Source organism: Akebia trifoliata, chromosome 11 (genome assembly GCF_017979445.1).
Source record: "Akebia trifoliata isolate Shusen 1 chromosome 11, ASM1797944v1, whole genome shotgun sequence".
NCBI lineage: Eukaryota > Viridiplantae > Streptophyta > Magnoliopsida > Ranunculales > Lardizabalaceae > Akebia > Akebia trifoliata.
In genome coordinates this window covers 43966523-43988226 of record NC_141385.1, presented here as the reverse complement: position 1 = coordinate 43988226, position 21704 = coordinate 43966523, and the positions used below count along the sequence as shown (strand labels likewise).

The window sequence follows — 21704 nt, the reverse complement described above, 5'->3', positions numbered from 1 at the left end:
ACAATTATTAGTTAAATAATGAGTAGGTAAAAAAATCTAGGGTGGAGAAATTAAAGGTATTTAGATGACTTTCAAGGCTCTTGATTGGGTGGATGACCATTAGGAAACATGATGTGGAAGTATAGGGCTATATGCTCTTGGACTTGACTCTGCACCTGCGCCTGCACCTGGCTAAAGCTCTCTCTTTGCATTTGTATATGCATCTACAGCTACATCTCCCTGTCCATTTGTAGCTCAATAATGCTCTCATGTTGTCGATCACGTTCCACTTGCTTATTTTGCAACTCAACAATCATCTTCTCATGTTGTTGATCACGTTCTACTAGCGTGTTTTGCATCTCATTCAATTGGCACTACTACATCTCAACATAAGTACCACTACGAGATGAGCTAGAAGTAGATGTAAAGATCGAACTCGACGTCGGGCTTAGGCCATAGGTACGTACTCTACCATGCCACTTTGGTCCTATCTGTCTCATATTTTCAGTAAATCTTTTTTATGTCATTCTTCCAATCTTTGTACCTCGTTGACATGCGTTGCATCACATACTTCTTCTTTGAATCATCAATTTTGACCTTATTCTGCAAAAGCACACAATTTAAAAAAATATGTAAAAATATGATATTATTAGAAAAATGACAAACATATTAATTTAAATTTACCTGGATCTCTTGCCATAGTGCGTCCTTCGAGTGCTATGGAATGTCAAAGCCATTTCTTGCATTGCAAAGGGGCGTAGTCAGAATGCCTAACAATAGTCCCCTTAAAATGACCCTGACGTTTTATTTCAGATAAACTAGGTTAGTAAGGAGAGTGTTAGTGATGTGCTGATCCATTTCAGCTCAAGGACCCTTGGTAAGAGAATATCAAAGTTTAAATGTTACATTCTGACTAAGGAAACCCATTTAAAATGACTTTTGTGTTTTATTTCTGATAAACTAATTAACTACATTATCATAAAATAGCTTTAACAAAAGAAATAATACAGTACTTATAAAAGAAATACAGTAAATTAATTTATTGTTTTGGTGCAAGGCATGGATGATGATGATAATAGAGTATCCTAATTTACTGTTTTCAAATAACAAATAAAATAAGTAATATTGCAAAAGCATCACAAACAAACAAAAAGGAAAAAAAATACAGAGATAAAATATGCATTGTGTTTATTGTCTTTGACATTTTTTGTGTTAGACTAGATAACTAGAATTTATCTATCAAAAACAATATTGAGAATCACAATAACATAACCAAAATAACATAGGAACACAACAGTGCAAAACTAAAGCACGGGGTACAAGAGAATCTCCTTCAACATGACCAAGCCTTCTTTCCGATTTTGGTACAAAGTGGTGATACCGACCTGAACCCTCTAGCTTGTTAGCTACAAACCCGACACTACCACCATATAACAATCTACATCAAAAGTATGATAACTTACATTTCAACGCAGAATAACCAAAGTATCGCTAAAAATTAATTTTCCTGTAGTGATAACTTTGAATTGTTCAATTTATAAGGAACACAAAACATAATCATCAAAGAAATCCAAAACATTAAACAAATGTAATTCATGTTGGTATACTCCAAACACTGCTCATACATAACAACCTATAAATTAAGACCAAGTACAACACTAGTACCATAAATGTTCTTGATAAGTTTTCATCCAACCTCTAGATCTCATCAAAATAAAAAATAAAAAATAAAAAACTAATAAGAACATTAACAGGTCTCATACACAGGGATTTGAAATCAGAAGTTCCACGCTTGAAGAGTCCCTTCAGATGACAACCTGTAGAATTCAAAGGTAATCAATTAATTACCAAAATTATAACAATTGAGAACCTCATAACCTACTTATGAATCATCTATCATATTAAATTTAATGGGTAATATTGACTCGATGGTAGAACCATCCAATTTAGAACTCAACTTGTTACCAAAATTAGTTCCTAGTGTTTTAGGAACTGGTTTGAACAAATGGATCAACTTCAGTGAAGTCGGTCTGGTTCAAATAGAACCGTAACTTTTTAAAGAACTATTGATTTGTTCAACCACTAGTCCAAGTGAATCATTTTAAATTTATAAAATTCTAAATTCTCTTTTCCAAATAAGAATTTGGAAAAGAAAATATGATTTCATCAACGAATGATCCTTTAATATATATTTAATGTCATATTTTAGGTGCTTAAATGAAGATAAAATTTATGATTAAAATTTGCACAATCTTTTTCAATTTCTAATAAATATGAATTGATCGCCAAAAATTGAACTCGGATGCCACAGTTGCCCAACCAATACAAATTTTTTTTGTCCAATATAGCGTTGATAACATTGCTTGTTATAGCCTTAGTTTTAAAACTTGACTTGGATGTTCATTGAGTCAAGTTGATGACGAGCAACTTGACTCAGATGAGTTGAATCGGAGAACAATTTCTATTGAGTCCCCCCTGAGTCACCTTGAAATCTCATTGATCGAGTCAACTCTAGTCAACTCAACAAGTTTCAAAACTAAGGTTACAACTTCACACTATGTCAAATCTGTATTTTCAACCATACCTGTTGAGAACCACTTGCACCAGCACTTGAAGAAAACATCTTTGTATATCGTGAATATCATTAAAATTTCTGAAAAAGAAAATTATTAGCTTCCAGAAATGTTTAAAATATTGTATCGATTGAATGTGAAGTTAATGAAATAACCAATACGATATCGGCCGATACATTTGATACAAATCAATACACTCCCAAAAAATTCATTCTTTTGTTGTCAATGTTTCATATAGGTTTTGGCTGATATCAATACATATCCACCGATATGTTTCGATATTTTAAACCATGGCTTCCAGTGTAGCTAATGACATATGATTACTAGAAAAATTAAAAGATTAATGATACAGGCAAATCTTGACTATAACCATTCTTTGTATAAATCAAAAGTTTGAATTTGGAATTTGAAAAGTTGAAGAATGGAAAGTGTTATAATTTAATTAAAAAATAAATAAATAAAAAATCAAAATTATTGCGAAAAAGTTCAGATCTGGTTTTTCATTATCTCCACAAGTTGATCCAGGAGTAATTAAGAAAGAAAAATATGGTTTCAAAAAGAATGGTTTGAACCACAATCTTAAAACTCTAATTTGACCTGAACATCCACCAAATCAAGTAAAAAATATATTAAATTGTAATATCTAAAAAATCTTTCTTAATATCTTAAAATAAATAAAATATTTATTTTTTGTTTTCCTTAAAAATATAATGATAGTGGAATAAGTTGGTTAAGTTTGTAACCTAGCTAGGGGCATTTTCATTATGAATCCACAAGTTGGTTCCATCCAGTTTGGAGCTGAGTTTGGCAAGTTACAAAATCATATTATTCACAAGGATAATAAATGTTACAAACTATTTGTAAATTCGATAAAAAGTGATTTTGAAAAATAAGTGGTTTTTTTTTTTTTTTTTTATAAAGAAAAAGAAAAGAATTAAAAGTTATAAGTTAAAATTGTGATTTTGACCCTACTGTCCGTTAATGTGCATAGATAATTAAGGGGTGCTTGGGGTATTTTAGTGTATTAAAAAAAAAAAAAAAATAGCGTACCGTGTCTAAGTTGGGGATGTATGATATCTTGGGCCAATATTCCCCACTCTGCTTTTTACATTGTTCCGCTAGCAATGGACATTTGTGAATGTAGAGATTTTGAAGCGTGGTGGGCAGTCCCTCCTTTGGCAAGGTCGCGAGTCTTTGACAACCTGATATATTCAAATTTTTAAGGGAGATGAGGTTTTTCAATCCATCTGGCAAGAATGTGAGTTTAGGAAGTCCCCAAATAGACATTCGTCGAAGAGTTACTAGGTATTTGTAGTCTTCTTCATCATCCTCTACCAATGATACCAACTCCTTACACTCAGCAATGCTAAGATCTTTGAGTGCTTTTAGGTTCTTGAAAAACCCATTGGGTATTACCTTTAGATTTTCAAAAGAGTTAATTGTCAAGGAGGAAAGAGAGGTGAAGTAAGACAGAGAGCTTAATATCTTCTCATTGCAGTGCACCAAACTTAACTCGCGAACAGATGTTAAAAATCTTGGAAGAGCAATCAAACTCTCACAGTGATTAATATGAAGTTTACCAAGACAAGGGAAACAATCTTCTTCTTCTTTTTCTTCTTCAGTGCCACCTCTCCATTCTACTAAATTTGGGAATGAATCGATAGAAAGTTCTTCCAATGATGGAAAAACAACCTTCGTAAACATGATGCCATCAACAATAAAACCACCACCTTCTAGATTTAGTTTCCTGAGGGAAGGTAGTTGCCAGAGAGGAGGGAGGGTTTGGCATGATGTACAATAGAATAAAGTAACATCCACCAGTTTGGAGAATGAAGGATCCCCTATCCAGCTCGGAAATCTTTCACCATTGTAAGTAATGATTCTTAGGATTTTGAGATTATGGTGAGGTTGGAGCCTTTCAAGTACTTCTTCCGCAACACTTGGATCCACAGCATCATCATCACCACCCCGCCGCTTCCATGAAAGATTCAGTTCCTCAATGTATTCTTTATTCTTCAATATGGCCTCTTTCGCATTGACCACATTTTTAAGCCCTGAAATCCGCAATCGACCTCTGAGGTTAATCAATTTCATCAACTGTCCTATCTCATGCCCATTCTCTTTACCAACAATGAAACGTGACAGTGTTCGTAGACATGTTAATCCCCCAATTCCCTTTGGTATCGAACTAATTTTATAGGCCCCCTGGAGGATAAGATGTCGTAGGTTAATCAAGTTTCTTGTGTCCTTTGGTAACTCAACCAATTCAGTACACTGACTAAGATCTAATGTCTGCAGATTATGAAGGCTGCTCACTGATTCAGGTAATCTTTGTACCTTGGTATTAGAGAGATCAAGGTATCGTAGGTGTTTCAAATTGCCAATTGAATCAGGCAACTCTGTGATTTCTGTATAACTCAAATCCAAGACATGGAGGAATTTTATTTGCTGGAATAGATTAGTGGGGAAACTTATAGTTCCAGCTGCTCTCTTGGATACTAGTAGAGTGTGTAGCCTTTTGCATTGAAGATACGGCTCAAAGATTGTTAGATCATTTTCTTTATGAGTGATGCATAAAGAATACCGAGCCTTTTCAGAAAAATGATTTAATTTGTCATCCTCCTTTCTAAAACATTCACCTTCCGAAAGTGACTCTGCTAGATCATGAATCAGATCATGCATCTTGTACCTCAATCTGCCACGCCAATCGTTTTTCTCATACTGAAAGAATGACCTCCATAACAAATCATCAAAGTAATCACTACCCACATCTTCCATTGCCCTTTGCCCCACTTCGGATGTAATAAAACCTTCCGCCATCCACAATTTAACTAATTTATCCTTGTCAAATTCATAATCCTTGGGAAATATGCTACAATACAAGAAGCACTGCTTTAGATGTGAAGGCAAATGATGATAACTCAATCTCAGAGCAGGTAAGATATCATATTTTCCTCCTTGTGGTAATTTCCATATTTCACTCCTCAAAATGTCATTCCATTTCGTTTCTTCTTTTGTACCTTGTAAGAGTCCTCCGAGTGTCTTGACAGCTAAAGGCAAACCCCCACACTTTTTAGCAATTTCCTTGCCAACCGCAACCAAATCTTGATGTTCATCCCAGGTACCCTCAGTTGGAAATGCCCATTTTCCCAGCAATAACAAACAAACTTCATCTGACAAAAGTTTCAAGGAATAATGAGGAATAGGGCCCATGATCTGAGAAACTTTTTCACTTCTTGTAGTGACAATAATTTTACTCCCCTTTGCTCCACATCGCAAGGGAGCTCTTAGGATTTCCCAATGGTTGCGATCTTCATTCCATAGATCATCTAATACAAGAAGAAATTTCTTCCCACTCACTATTTTCTGAATTTTTTCAGTAAGTGAGGTCAATTCCTCATAATTAGATGATTCCTCGGAAATATTCTCTATGATTGCCTTCGACAGTCTTTTCAAATCAAAATCATCGGACACACAAACCCATCCTCGTAGTTCGAAATGCTTCTTAACGTTTTCGTCGTTGTAAATAAGCTGAGCAAGGGTTGTCTTACCGACTCCACCCATACCGACTATGGGAATAACAGAGAGCTCCTTTGAAACAGACCCATCAGATACCAACAGATTTATTAACATCTCCTTATCATTTTCTCTAGCGAGAACATCTGATTCATGCACCAAGGAGATGGTTTCCGGTTTCTTCCTGATCACTTCTGGTAGCTGCGAGCCTCCATCACGAAGATGAAGATCATTCCTTTCTTTTGCAATCCTTTCTAAATTCTCATTGATGACCTTTATCTTATGACTTATCTCACGTCGAAATTGAAGTGATTTTAAAGCCAAACGATTTTCATGTTCATAAAGTGACTTTAAACCCAAACATGAAAAGAAGGAATTGCATACCTGCTTCCACTTACTAGTTTGATTTTCATCTTCATAAAGTGATTTTAAACCCAAACATGAAAAGAAGGAATTGTATACCTGCTTCAACTTACTAGTTTGATTTTCATCTTCCTCCAATAGTTTAGATCGTAAAGCTTCGGTTGCAAACTCGTCCAAGACGTCTTCGGCATCCCAAGCGACATCTTTAAGCTTTCTCATCCAATCTCTCACCTGGTTCGATTGGATTTGCTTTTCCTCGGCATCCTGAAGAACGGATTGAATTGCTGACAAGTAACTCGAGAGTTTGTCCAACTCGTCCTTAACACCCCATACCAATCCAAACTCTGTTACAATTTTTGAGCGAAGCAGCTGAAATACAGGTTTTAGGAAAGCAGATGCAGCAGATTCTGCCATGTTCATCATTATGTATCTTTTTAAGGAATCTCTCAAACAGATAGCAAGTGGCAACTGATGATGTTTAAGAAGAAGAAGAACAAACAGATAGCAAGTTGCAACTGATAATGTTGAAGAAGAAGAAGAAAGAAAGAGAGAGCAGCAGCAACAGCTTTTGACTTCTTTTGGGAGGGATGCATGTGCTTACTGAACGATGAAGGAAAGTAACACCTCAATAATTGAGGTGGTGATGGGATATGGTATAGTACCATCAATTATTGAGAGCAATTCTATTGGCACTCCAGATTTTACTTATTACAATTTAATTTAATTAAATAAGTTGAATGATAGTAGAATTCTCACTTTAGGAGAGAGATAGGTCTGATATTTTTGTCCTTTAGTATAAAAAAATTAATGAGAGAAGAGCACAACAACAACAACAACATCATCATTATTAAGTTGTTGGAGAATTGATGATTCACGTTGGTTGACGTTCTTTCTTAGGATTGTTGTTCTTAGTGGTATTTCTTTTTCTCTGTGGACAATTTTAATTTATTAGTGTATTAAGAGAACATCTTGATGTGGAAATGTTGTTAGTTCTAATTTTAAATAGCGTGTTAGGTTTAGTTGTATACGATAAATAATTTTAATAATTGGAATGTAACAAGTAAAATTTGGGGTGCCAATAGAAGTTTTAATTATTAAAATCTCAATTTTTTTGGTCAAGAGTGAAGACTAAGACCATAGTTTTAAAAGTTAAAAGTCGTGGAGTCCAATCGATTGGGAAATGACCAAAATCAGGTCATGAAATAACCTTAAAGCCCTTTTATTAGTTTTATTTAATTAAAAGTTTAAAAATAATTTTTAAAACATTATTAATAACAAGTTATATTTAAAAAAAAAATTTAACAACTCATGAAAGAGAGATCTCTAAATTACCACGGCAGTACACATCTCAAATATTTACCAAATCGTTTTTGATAAGGATCCGATGTGAAATCAATCAAATACCAGATTGGACGTCTGTAGGATCAGGTTTTTATTATAATCTCAATATTATGATCCAATACAATCGGATCAGATCTGGATTGGATAAAATCCGATTTTGATATATAAAATCTTAATAAACTTCAAATATTGATATAGTTTTTATTTTTTATCATATTTTATTGGATTGGATTATGGTTGATCCAAGATTAATCTTATAGTAATAGGGTCTGCCTTATTGGATTGGGGATCCTTATTGGAATCCAAATTCTAGATCCATATTTAAAGTTATTAGATTGAAATAGATTGGATTTTGGGTTTGATCCAATCCATTGACAGCCCTACCAGTGCACACCAAAAGTCAACATGATAGGTGATTTTTAGCCATTGGATTTGAGTGGTTAATTTACTGGTTGAATCCAAGGATTAGAAATTACCATCATGTTATGTATTATCAATCAGTAGGCCTTAAAGATTGTGCCACGTGACCATAAAAGGAGATTACTTCAAACTCCTGATGCTTGGTGGGCATTGGGATCTTGTTGTATATGTTTGGTTACAGTTTTGCTGCTCCAAAGCACTCGTGCCATCTATAGACCAATTTTTTGCTCCCAATATAAACGATAATGGCAAACGTATTTAGAGGCAAAACATTTAAAAGTGAACCCTCGGCAATTTCAATTTAATCGATTAGAAATAATTTTTTAACTAAGTGGACTATCAGGAGAAGCTCTAATACTTAGGGACTAATTAGAAAGAAATCCCTCCATTAGAGACTTTAAGTAATTTTTTTTTTCTGAAAACATATGATGGTTCTGCGTCTAGGTATGCTGAAACCCCTAATTAAAATGGGAAAATTACTTAATGATCCTGGCGGAATGTTTTCTTTCTAATAAGTTATTGACTTTTAGGGGTTAGTTAAATAATCCATTTAGTAGATCCCTCTTTTCTCTCAACTAACAAAGAGATCTCGGCCAAATATGAAATTGAACACATTTTTGAAAAATTGAAAAGAAATACCGCACGTGTTTCTCTATAAGAGACGGAAAACATTCGTCAAATTTTCAAATTTACTTGAGGAAAGAACATAGATTTTTTTGAAAGAAGTTTTGAAATATGAGGTATATAGGGTATTTTTTTAATTCTCTCAAAGAAGACCATGGTCAAGACTATGTAATGATTGTTTGTAAAAAGAGGGGACACCAAAACGTGTAAAGTCAGATTACTTTAACGCGTACAGGCCCACCCAAGCGCTCCTGTACTCTTGATTTACCCATCAAATAAATCCAAGGTTGGGCCCATTGTCGACGTGGGTGTGGGCCCTACACCTCTTAGTTTCTTTTACACGTGGCAGAATATAGAAATTGGTGGACATGGTTTGATGGGCATATAAACGGTTGAGGAGAGATGCAAAGGGTGGGGCCCACATGATGTTTGTCGTTTGTGAATATATATTAAAAAAGAAAACTCACCATTTACATAAAGCTCTTTGTCAAAACTAACTTCGATTGTTGTAGCAGTTTGTTCGTACTATTTTAAATGCCCATTAGTTAATGGTATTAAAGTCTCGTAGGTGGGAACCTGAACTTAGCTTGGAAAGATCATTATTTTTAGAGTTAGTATTGTATATATAATTCTTATTTGTTTTGTGGAGGTTAATGTTGTATCATTAAAAAATGTGTATATTAATAAATTAGGCATGGCATTAGGGCTGCAACTTGGGCGAGCAAAACCCAAACCCACTAGGTTGAACCCCGACCTTAGGTCAGGTTTGAACATAGTTAGCTTGGGTTCGAGTAACAATAAAAAAAAAAAAAAAAAAAAAAGGCCCAACTCAAATCGAAATGGGATAGACATAGGTATGGATCGACCCGATTTGTCCGAATCTGAACTTAATATGATTATAATTTAAAAATATTTCTTATCTTGGCTTCTTTCACAGTCATAATTCATATTTGAATATGTATGTTTTTGTTTATCTATATATCAAAAATTAATGTGTGATTATTTTCATTAGATAAATAATTACTTTGTTATTTATGTTTTGTTTTAAGTGTAATTATATATTGTCATATAATGATTATATTACAACTTAAATTTTTTTTCTTGAAAACTATGACTATTAATAAAAAATAATTATTTTTGTTAATCTTATTATTTTTTTTCTCTCTCTTTATTTGCTTATAATTTTATGTATATAAACTTTTAAAACACATATTTAAGAAAATAATTATAAATTTTTAGTTATTTTACAAGCCGCTTGTCTTTATATAAATTCTTACCAATACTAAATTACCCAATACCAATGAGGAATGAATTAACAAGGCCAACTCATATCGCACATCTTGACGTGAAAATGGATAGAATCATAGATGTTTTTACTCTTATCTCCAGGAAACATCTATGATTCCCATACACTTTCACGTTAGGGTGTGATGAAAGTCCAATCTTTGAAGTCACTTCAGCATTATTCTTTGGTAAATGAATGCATTTGGTCAATGTTGTATCCAAGGAAAGACAAAATTAAGTTTAGCACATTAATTGGGAATTGACGTCTCTTCTTATCCATTCACACCCTCTGATTGATTCTTTATTATTGGGTGATTAGTTTAAAGATATTCTATTGCCACACCAACTTTTGCTAAGAGCAACCCAATTCATATGAAATTATAACACACATCTTAGGGTGCTCTTAGTAAAAGTTAGAGTGGCCATAGAAGCTCTCTCAATTTATGTTTTGTTTTAAAAATATATTCTAAGAGATTATTAAAATGTGCAATAGTTACAACTTTCCTCTCTCTTTTTTTTTAATTACCGGGTTTTCTTATAGACAATGGATCGAGCCGTATTTGGGTTTTTCCCAATTCATAGATGATGATCTTATCCAAGAACTAGTCGTAGGGCACGTGCGACGCCCGCACATCACACAAACCAGGAAAGTGAGGGTGTGCCCTCGTAGGTGGCTCCCAAGGAATTAGTGAGGGTGCACCCTTGTAGGTGGCTCCCAAGGAATTAATGTTCATACTGATTATGGAAATCACGACCTACAGGCATTAATCGCATATTTAAATTGGGATTAGATTTGAAAAATTGTTATCATTGCCTAATCCTCCATTAATGTCATTTCAGTTGAAATGACAGTTACAAGATTCTCCACCCACTACAGCTAGAAGGGCACACAGGAAGGGTTGATGTAGTTCTTTGGAGACATGAATGTCTTTTATGATTTGAAATCAATCTATTATGTCTTTATCTTTGATTAAAATAGCATTTATTTTTATATCTTTTTTTTTTTTTTTTTGTAACCGAGGGAGTATCCCATCAACACTCTCACGTAAGCGTGACAGACTAATCTCCCTTGGGGGCCCCGCATGACCAACCCCATACGAGATTTAAGGGGACTAACCCAAACCCATTTAAGTGCCACACAAGGTGGTGGGAAGGGGATTCGAAGACAAGACCTGGGGAGCACACCCAGTCTTACCATCAAGCCCAACCCCGGTTGGTATATTTTTATATCTTATTTATGTCATTTTGAGAGCTCTTAAATGTTTTTTATTTTTAATGGTATTCTCATTTTATCTCTCAAACTATTGTTTCTATTGTTTGTAAAGTTGATTTAGATGGGACAAAATGTATGTATTAATACCGTGCACACGCCATGCAATGAGTGAAAATGGAAACATGAATAATAAATGGCAGTGAATATTAGAAGCTTTGACAAATTTTATAGATTCATTGTTCCCAACACAGTCAATAGATAATACAGTTAGATGAAATGAAATTACATTAATATTCATCGTTGTTGTTGATGACAAGAAATAGGAGATTTAGTAGATTTAAGTGGGAGAAAGGAGAGAGGGAATAAGGATTTAACATGATGACAAAGATGTAAGAAAAAAAAAAGTTTACTTAATATCTATGGTTCAAATTTGATAGGTTGGATTGATCATACTTTACTAAATTTTGTAGGTGCCAACAAGCTTAGTTGGTTAAGTCTTGGGTGATGATACTTGAGACCTAGGTTCAAAACCCCCCCCAACACTCATTAAAACTAGGCTTATTGATAAAATAAAATATAAAAAAGCAGCAGAAATTATGGTGAATCTGCATTTGGTTTGAGCCTCTTCATCAAACAAACGGTTGAGATGGGAGGTTATGTCCATTGGCACACCAACTTTTACTTAGAACACACAAATCATTTTGAAATTGGGTGAATCTCCATTTCGTGCGTTGAATATAATGAAATTCTTGTTTCGTTACATTGTTCATTTTAATTCCTAAAACATGCTTTTACAGTGAATTCGTCATTCTTATAATCTACGAATTCGTTGATAAAATATCAACGATTTTGCATTATCAACAATCTTTCTGATAATTTATCGATGATTCCATTGATTATAAATGATAAATTTGATGATCCATCTCAAAACCAATTGGCAATGAGTGGAGAGGCCCGAGAGCTTATAAGGAGAGAGACAAGGCAATTTGTGTTTGATGTGGGACTAAACTCAACACACCCCCGCACATCTGGGCCAGACATGGGTCAAAACACGTGGAAGTCTGAATTGGGTGACATGGAGGAAAGAAAGGTTTGCTCTGATACCATGACAAATTTAGGGGTCCAACTCAAAATCAATTGACAATGAGTGGAAAGGCCCAGGAGCTTATAAGGAGAGAGACAAGACAATTTGTGTCCGGTGTGGGATTAAACTCAACAATTAGAGATACCCACGTTTCAAAAATAATTTGAGATAAACGCGCTTTGATATATGAATCACCAAACAAAGACAATGGTACTATCCCTATGACTCATGATGAGGAATAGTGAATAAAATTCGTAGTTTCATACCATCCCTTTGTTGCCATTGGTGACAAGGTAATTAGAGAAATACCAACACATAGCAGGAACAAGGCTCATTCTTTTGTCTCCATTGACCATTCTGCTTGATTATGTAAAGGGCAATAAAAAAATGAGAAGATCTAACTTATGCTTATACCCATTTATCAAAAATCAAATTAAGCAAAATAAAAACCACAAACAAGCCCAAACAAAGATTAAATTTATCTTAATTTGCAATCAAATCTACTACAACATGCATCTATTTATTTTAACCATAAGAATCATGCATGCACAGTAATTTATATGAACAATAAAATTACCTTATTTAGAAATAAATAATACATTATCTTTTCCCTCCTCCTTTATCCGGGCTTGGGACTGGCAATGTAAAATATTTAATTTTACATTGGCGGAGTTAAAAAGGGGTTAGTTATAACAACAAAAAAAAAAAAAATTTATTAGTTAAATAATGAGTAGGCAAAAAAGTCTAAGGTGGAGAAATTAAATGTATCTAGATGACTTTCAAGGCCCTTGATTGGGAGGATGACCATTTGAAAATATGATGCGGAAGTATAAGGCTATATGCTCTTGGACTTGACTCTGCACCTACACCTGGCTAGGGATTTCTCTTTGCATTTGTATATGCATCTCCATGTCCATTTGTAACTCAGTAATCCTCTCATATTATTGATCGCGATCCACTTGTGTGTTTTGCAACTCAACAATCATCTCCTCATGTTGTCGACCACGTTCTACTAGCGTGTTTTGCATCTCATTCAACTGGTACTACATTTCAACATAAGTTCCACCACGAGATGAGCTAGAAGCAGATGTAATGACCGAACTCAGAGTTGGGCCTAGGCTATAGGTACGTACTCTACCATGCCGCTCTGGTCCCATCTATCCCATATTTTTGGTAAATTTTCTTTATGTCATTCTTCCAATTTATGTACTTCGTCGACATACATTGTATCACTTACTTCTTCTTTGTATTATCAATTTCGACCTTATTCTGCAAAAGTACAAAATGTAAAAACATGATATTATTAGAAATATGACACATACTAATTTATATTTACCTGGATCTCTTGCCACAATGTGTCCTTCGAGTGCTTTGGAATGTCAAGTCATTTCTTGCATTGCAAAGGGGCATAGCCAGAATGCCTAACAATAGTATCCTTAAAAGGACCATTGTGTTTTATTTCAAATAAACTAGGTTAGTAAGGAGAGTGCTAGTGAAGTGCCGATCCATTTGAGCTCAAGGACCCTTGGTAAGGAAACACCCTTAAAATGACCTTTGTGTTTTATTTCAGATAAACTAATTAACTACATTATCATAAAATAGCTTTAACAAAAGAAATAATACAGTACTTATAAAAGAAAAAGAAAAAGAAATACAGTAAACACTACAACATTTTTGATTTACAGCAGCGGTTTATAACAGCGGATACTTTTATCCGCTGGTATATATTTACTGCAGCGGATTATTTTATTCGCCGCTATATGTATATTTATTGCAGCGGATTATTTTATCCGCCTCTATAGATACTTTTTTGCAGCAGATAATTTGATCCGCCGCTATAGGGATCCGCATACAAAGAAAATTCGCACTCAATAGTTTCTTGCTTATTCAAGTACACATAGCAGCGGAATAGTACATCCGCCACTAAAAAAATTAAATTTATTTATATAAAAAATTCGATATATCTCTCTATCAATTTTTAAAAAAATGAATATAGTGGCGGAATATATTTTCCGCAGCTATAAATCGATGGAAAAAATTGAATATAACAGCGGAATAATTTTCCGCAGCTACAAAGTCAAATTTATAATGGAAAACATTCGATTTATCTCTATATCAATTTTTAAAAAAATGAATATAGTGGCGGAATATATTTGCCGCAGCTATAAATCGATGGAAAAAATTGAATATAACAGCGGAATAAATTTTCCGCAGCTACAAAGTCAAATTTTATAATGGAAAAACTTCGATTTATCTCTATATCAATTTTTAAAAAAATGAATATAGTGGCGGAATATATTTTCCGCAGGTATAGATGCAACATTTCTCACATTATGAATCGTTTTTAGTTGCGGATAAAGTTATCCGCTGCCATAACTATATAAAATTCCAGCGGAAAAAAGAATCCGCTTGTAAAACTTTCAAAATGAAACCTTACCCAACGAAATAACAGGCGCGAAATTTTTTTCCCTCTTCCTTCTCATTTTCCCTCATCGTCTCTGTCACTCTCTCTCATTCTCTCATCTGTTGGTGTTTGTACTACAAAATCGAGGGCTATTAGAGGGTCAGTTTTGTTGGAAACGCCATTGAAGAACGAGGTATAGAGGCAGTCTAGTTGGAAACGCCATTGAAGAACGAAGAGTTCTTCCTCTCTCTCTCTCTGCTCTCACTCAAACCGTAACTCTTTGATCTTGGTTGCCTATTCTCTTAAATCATCTCCTTATCTAATATCAGTTTTTTACGGAATCACAACTCGGTCTCCTCCCTTTTTTACTAAAGTTTCAGAGTCAGAACTTGATCTCATGGTTGCAAAGCTGCTACTTTTTCTAAGAAATTGAAACCCTAGCACAACGAACGGTACTTTCGCAGAAGGAATCCTCGAAACCCCCTCAAGATTAATACCCCAAACCCTAACGGTAATCTTCTTTTGATCTTGTTTTAACAAAAAAAGCAAGCAATCTTCTTTTGCTCTTGATCTCAATCTCAGAAGAAATCTTTTCTCGAACTCATTATCAAGGTTCGTAAGGTTTGCCACTCTCTTCTTATCATCGTTTCTCGTGGTTGCATAGCTTTTACAATTTTATAATTTTCTTTTTAGGGAAAATGTAAGAAAACCTTTCGTAATTTTTTTTTTAAATCTATTTTTTGCTCTTGATCTGGATGTTTTTGTTAATGCATCTAGCATGAATCTATCAGTAGATGAGTGACAAATTGATTGCTTTTGTTGTTAGGGATTTTTGTTGTTTTTATCTGGATTGATAGCAAACGAACCTAATGAAATAATCCTTTCCCTCAAATCGCATCCCTAAGCTCAAACCTAATGTGGTTTGGTAGCGATTCTTTGAAGTGTGAGGTCTAATGTGAACTGTTGGGCAATGTTGTTGTGTGGAATCCACCTATGAGGAGGATTCTTAGAAGTGGTTGAGCTGCCATCATTGAGGGAGATCCATAAGACTTGGTTCTGATTTGGGTTGGTTTGGTATTGTGATCAGGTATTGGAGGGTGGGGTTGAGCTTTCTAGTGTTGGACAGAGTAAATTACCTATGATAAGTAGGTTTGAACTTGAAAACAGAGCTTTAATTTGAGTCATTAGGATTTTTCATAATGCATTAGTAATCTAGTCTATTTCAGAAAACAAAAATCTAATGAAATAATAGTAAAGAAGAACATAGTGAGAATGATTTACGTAAATGAGATCAAAATAGAAATTCAAATGTGGGTTTTTTTTTTCTGAAAATCCCAATTTCTATTAAGGATTCTGCTAGGGAGGGGAGCACTATACTAAAGAGTGTAAGTGAGTGGGAAAGGATGAAAAAGTGTAAGTGAGTAAAACTATACCAAGTTCTTCTATTTATATTTTGTAATAGATATGAACTGGTGACTAAGTGTATCATGTTAGTAAAATCGAGTATGAGAAGATAACAGACTTCACTTGTAAGGATATAAAGCATTACCATTTTGAGATACAAACTTGATGCACCGGGCTAGTAGCAATAAGAACAATAGATTCTAGTAGGACCACCCCAAAGAGCTAACACTGTTATGTTAGTGTTGCAAGCTTTTGAGCTCTCATTGATGTATGAACTTATTCACGCCTCCAAAAATAATGACATATTTTTGTATTTAATGTATTATATACTATTCAAGGAATACAAATATATCAACTTTATTGGATTTTGTAGTGATGAAAATATAGATATAGATCAGTGCAAACAGGTTTCATCTTTTTAGATGAACTTCTTCCTTCACTTTTCTCTTCTTTCCGATGAGATTCAATCAATAGTGGATTTTGGGTTTTCTGTCACTCTTAGGAAGGATAGATTCGTATATGGTGAAGATAGGATAATGGATGAAGAGACTTTAGGGGGTTGTTTGGTCACTTAAAACTATGTAACAAGGATACTATATTTTCTAAGATTTTATCGTGCTTGACATCATGTCATAATCACATTCCTGGCACATGCTAACCCATTTTTTCAAACAAATCTTGAAAATTACATTTTAGAGATTGATTATGTCCTTTTTTTGTTTAGTCACTTAAAACCCGTGTTTTCCTAAAGCATCTTCATCCCTTGCAATTGGTGGGTGGCTGTCTACTGTCATGATTCAACAGCCACGGTTACGGGAAGTTGGGAAGGTAACACTTCATGTCGCATAACTCATGCAAACTTAACAATGTTATGGTCCCCCCAAGCAAATAACAGAAAAGAAGAAACAAATAAATCTGAAGAAGAAAATAGAGAGGCTTCTGTTTAGTTCATCTATATGTCGCAGAGAAATAAGAGAGAACAATATAGATGATAAGAAGCATCTCTTTTATTTATTCTTTTCGGTGGGGTTTAGCAAAGTAGGTGAGGACGGGGTTTTTTGTGTTCCTAAAAATTGGGAATTCTCTTTTGGGTTTAGGAAGGGTGAGATGATGAGCCTCACTTTGCAATGGCTGTTCATGAAGGGGAATATGAATCTGTACTTGGATTAGGCAATGGGGGCTTGCATATGTTTGCTTTCCATCTGTAACAGAGCCAACCCAATCTTCAGAGTGGAGGTGGATTTGGCATGAACAATCTACGCCTTGCTTGAATATATATAACTTGAGGTTAATTACATGACACTTATAGACTTTTCCTCATCAGTATATGTTGATAGAGATGACATATAATTGAACTAGTAAACAATATATTACAAAGTTAGAACATGTACTTGGCTTTAATTACTTATATTTGAAGTTTGGATTTTAATTATATTAATCTCTTACTAATTTCTAATGTCAGAATAGATCTATCTATGTGCTTTCCCTGTTATCACTTTGAAAACAGGTCAAGTCCCCCACACACTTCATCACTTTGACAAAAATTCAATAACATAGGACTGGTGGTGTTTACTGTCAGCTTAAACCAGTTAGATTGTTTCATCACTAAACAAGTTTCCCTTTTAATACATTTTCAAATGAATTAGCCTAAATTCTAATGCAAACTAAAGTTGGTGGATCCTGATTTCAATTCTAAAGTAGGTTCTCTTAGAGATCTGACAAGGGTTCTGTTATTTCAATCTGAAGCAATTTTGAAGGAATATCATGGATTAAAAAAGTGAAAGACAACAGATTCACACAGTTTGCATTGTCACACTATTTTCTTGTAATAAAACACACCCCTAAAGGAAAATGAGGCTATGTGATAGTACTAAGGTTTGGGCTGAAATTTCACTGATTTAACTTACAAATACATAGAAACTAAGTAAAAGAACAACCAACCCAATGCACATTAAATGCTACTTCAAGTTCCAATGTCACATAGAGAAAATTCTAGCAAAGCCTTTCTTTTCAAGTAGATTCTAGAGAAGTTTAGCTTAATGTCCAAGTGGTCCTGTAAAAGAAATAAAAATATTACCTTCAACAAAAGTAAAAGAAATATGTGTAATTACAAGGAATGCAAATCCAAACACTTATAATTGCTTAGAAAGCATGACCTGAACAATTGCAGAAAATGTCATTAAGCAAAAAGCATTTCACCAATGTATTGTACCTTGTACACTAGCCAGCCAAATTGAAGGAATGGGCTTCATATGCTGTGCCTAATGAAGAAGACTTTGAAGAGTTGGACATGGAGTCAACATGGGCTGGAATGGAGAAATGTTTGGATATGGGGATATGTAAGTCCATTGGTGTGAGCAATTTCTCTTGTAGAAAGATTGAACGGCAGGTAGAACATGCATCGGTCCCACCAGTAGTGAATCAGGTACCATCGATTGCATGGGTTACTATGATCGACACATACATCATCATCATCATCATCATCATCTTGTGATTGGTGCAGGTGGAGATGAATCCATTATGTAGGCAGAAGAAGCTGAGAGAGTTTTGTGGAGAGCACAAGATCATTGTGAGTGCTTATTTACCTCTTGGAGGGCCAAGGAATCCACCATGCCCATGGCTTCTTAGGAAAGTGTAAAATGCTACAGTCTAGTGGTTTCAAAAAATTCTGGACTGTCCAGCTTGTTAAATTGGTGTTTTTAATATTTAAACATTTATTTACTTTATGTTTTGTTTACCTACCAAAAAAAAATGTATAAATTCTGAAGTGTATCGCCTGTTGTACCAAATAAACTGGACAGGTATGTCTTTGTATCAATATTTATGGGTCACTGTCTGACATCTCAAATGCATGGATAAAGTAGAAAATATTTCAGGATGAGGAATGGATGAGAAGTGTGATGAGGCTATTATATGAAGAGTCAATAAACAGAAATTGCATTGCTAACTGTTTTTGTATGACATTGCAGAAACAGAAGTGTGTTCCACTAGAAGATCTTGCCGCAGAGTTCAAACTACGGACTCAGGTACTTCAAGAACACCTGGCCTCTTTTAATTTTTCCTGTAGAAGCACCAAGGGAGAAGTGAATTCATTGGAAATTTTACATAAAGATTAGTAACCTTGTAAAAGGGCCCTCATTTCTGATTCTTTGGAGTACTTCAAGATGAAGGGTTAATGTTCTTACTAGTTGTCTTGTAGAAATTAGTTAAATCTTTATAGAATAAAATAACTGAACTTGAATGACTTCCGTGAACCTGTAAAAACATTCAACACTGTGTGAATGATGCCTAACCACCCATGCTTCTTTGAGATGCATTTCAGACATGGAACTCATGGAAAATACTAGTTGCGCATGGTGCCTGTGTTTCCTCCCTAAGTATATCTATGGTCCTTTAGAATTGGTTCACGTTAGCACAGAAAAAAATCATCATTGTTCTTGTCTCTAGGATTCATGCTATAATATGTGAATCTGTCTTTAATTTTCAGCCAAAGTACTATGATGGAGATCATCGTAAGATGTTGGAAATACTGCTAGGATCTAAGAGAACATGATGCACTTTCCTCGTAGGCGGTTGGAACATCAATGGTGTTTTTAAGGTACGTCTACATTTCAAAGTTCACAAATTCGTTTGCCCGTGTGTTCATATCTGCTCTCACTACTTCACTTCTCAACCATCAAAAATAACTAATTTTAGATTTCTGATTCTCGATAACTAGCATAAAAGATGGAAATTCTCTTCTTTTTTGGCAATGGTAGGTGTGGTTTTATTCTTTTTCTCTTTACTGGGGGCATATACTTTGTATGGAAATGGCGGACTTTATGTTGTAAAAAACAAGAGAAAAAAGGATGGAGAATGTCAATGTCTAGTCTTCTCTTGGGGTTTTCATTTTATATGAAATTTAACCATCTTAAACTATACATCCTTTTTTTCTTCTCAAAACTCTTATTCTAATCGATTCAATTGGAAAGGGCAGCAGTGTCGTGAAGTAAATAAACATGATTTGTGGTTCGTACCTTTTCTTGCAATCTTGAATCATGAAAGTGAATGAGCCGAAAGGCTTTAATAGGGGACCACTTGACCACTACCTTGGTTATACAGCCAACTTAGTGGAGCCATTGATTTGTACTTAGAGGTTAACCACTTTCTCTCAAGGATTTTAATACTAATAAATAAGTAAACTAAATGCTTGATGTGATTAACATTATACTCACAATTCACGTTAAGATGTGTTCTACTTTGCTTGTACACTTGGTTTCTTTCTAGACATCTATATTAGCTTATTCATGGTTTTTCAATGTCATCTTGATTCAATACTACATTGGTCAACGCAATTGTTTTTGCTAAGGCTTTGATGAGTATAGTAGGGGCTATGATTAACTTTGACTACATGGTCACAATCGGATAGATTAACAAAATTCAAAGTTGTATCCTTGAAGTTATGCAATAATGGTTTTGTCAAATTTCTTAGAGAAGAAACAGCTTTGCCTGCTATTGAGTTCTTGTACATTGTAATTTTAAGTATTTGAGTATTGATGTGAGCAGTTTTAAATTTACAAAAAGGAGACTACAAAAGATGGATTTTCTGATATTTTTTTTGCTTTGGGTTTGTTGTGCAGCTGGTCACAATTCTTGGAAACCCTTCCCCTTCCAAATGTAAAGATAAGAAATACACATTGTCGATTTAGTTAGGAACATAGTCACACATACACAAATGCACACTCACTCACTTGTCCCACTAGTTCTCTCGATCTGTCATATCTTGTTAATGTGGTTTGTTGTGTTGTAGATGATCAATCTGGTTGCTATTTGTACTCTAGCGGATTACAATATGCGTCCTCTTGATACAATTTACAGCTATTTCATTGATGCACTCCTTTTGGTAAGCTTTTAGATCATCTGCTTTAGTGGATTTATGTGTATGTGTGTGGAAATTGATGAATATGGATGTGTGTGGAAATTGATGAACATTGATGTGTGTGTGGAAATCAATCGAGGTTTGTCACAATTGTGATATCTATTGTTTGGTGACCTTGTTTAGAGAAGTGCTTTTTGGGTTTATAAGTGCTTTCAGAAATCAATTAAAGAGCAATTTATGCAGTTTAGATTGTGTGAATAGTGAGGATGAGATCCAAGGTATGACACTAGAAATAGTTCGGGGTATTTTTGGTGATTTACTTATGTATTAGTGCAGGATTAATAAAAGTTAGTGTGGCAATAGCAACTCTCTTATATTATTTATTTTAAAGTTTTCAATCTGTACAGGTTGGACACAGGTTAAATGTATATATATATATATATATATATATATATATATATATATATGAAAACAAATTACAGTAGTGGATACAAATTCTGTCTTCATATATTATTTTTGCAGGATATATAATAAATTTAAAAAAAAAAAAAAAAGCGTATAGCAGCGGATATTAATATCCGTCGCTATATGTGTTATATTTTTTTAAAAAAAAAAATTGACCTATTGCAGCGGATCTTAAG

At 34.3% G+C, this 21704-nt stretch overlaps 2 protein-coding genes across 18 annotated transcripts; one reads left to right on the top strand and one right to left on the bottom strand.

The window, feature by feature from the left end:
• Window positions 1-1557: 1557 nt before the first annotated feature.
• LOC147391921 (putative disease resistance protein RGA4) lies at window positions 1558-7050 on the bottom strand. 2 transcript variants are annotated; one of them, XR_015182670.1, is made up of 3 exons: window positions 3603-7050; window positions 2564-2632; window positions 1558-1796 (listed from the first exon to the last, which is right to left on the bottom strand). XR_015182670.1 is itself a non-coding variant. In XM_086458050.1 (2 exons), the coding sequence occupies exons 1-2, from the start codon at window positions 6852-6854 to the stop codon at window positions 1785-1787; spliced, it is 3264 nt and encodes a 1087-aa protein (XP_086314176.1). In that variant the 5' UTR covers window positions 6855-7050; the 3' UTR covers window positions 1558-1784. The 2 variants fall into 2 exon arrangements, 1 of the variants encoding a protein (XP_086314176.1); XM_086458050.1 differs by lacking the exon at window positions 2564-2632.
• A 7676-nt stretch (window positions 7051-14726) lies between these two features.
• LOC147391920 ((1S)-1,7-diacetoxy-luvungin A aldo-keto reductase-like) lies at window positions 14727-21466 on the top strand. 16 transcript variants are annotated; one of them, XM_086459203.1, is made up of 7 exons: window positions 14727-15413; window positions 16930-17033; window positions 17303-18630; window positions 18709-18774; window positions 19175-19231; window positions 19693-19803; window positions 20825-21457. In XM_086459203.1, exons 3-6 carry the CDS (start codon window positions 18496-18498, stop codon window positions 19756-19758), a joined length of 324 nt encoding a protein of 107 aa, XP_086315329.1. In that variant the 5' UTR covers window positions 14727-15413; window positions 16930-17033; window positions 17303-18495; the 3' UTR covers window positions 19759-19803; window positions 20825-21457. The 16 variants fall into 16 exon arrangements, 15 of the variants coding, with proteins under 15 accessions (XP_086315329.1, XP_086315328.1, XP_086315341.1 ...); XM_086459202.1 differs by having other exon boundaries at window positions 14727-15422; XM_086459215.1 differs by lacking the exon at window positions 16930-17033 and having other exon boundaries at window positions 14727-15312; window positions 18434-18630; window positions 20825-21459.
• Window positions 21467-21704: the final 238 nt, after the last annotated feature.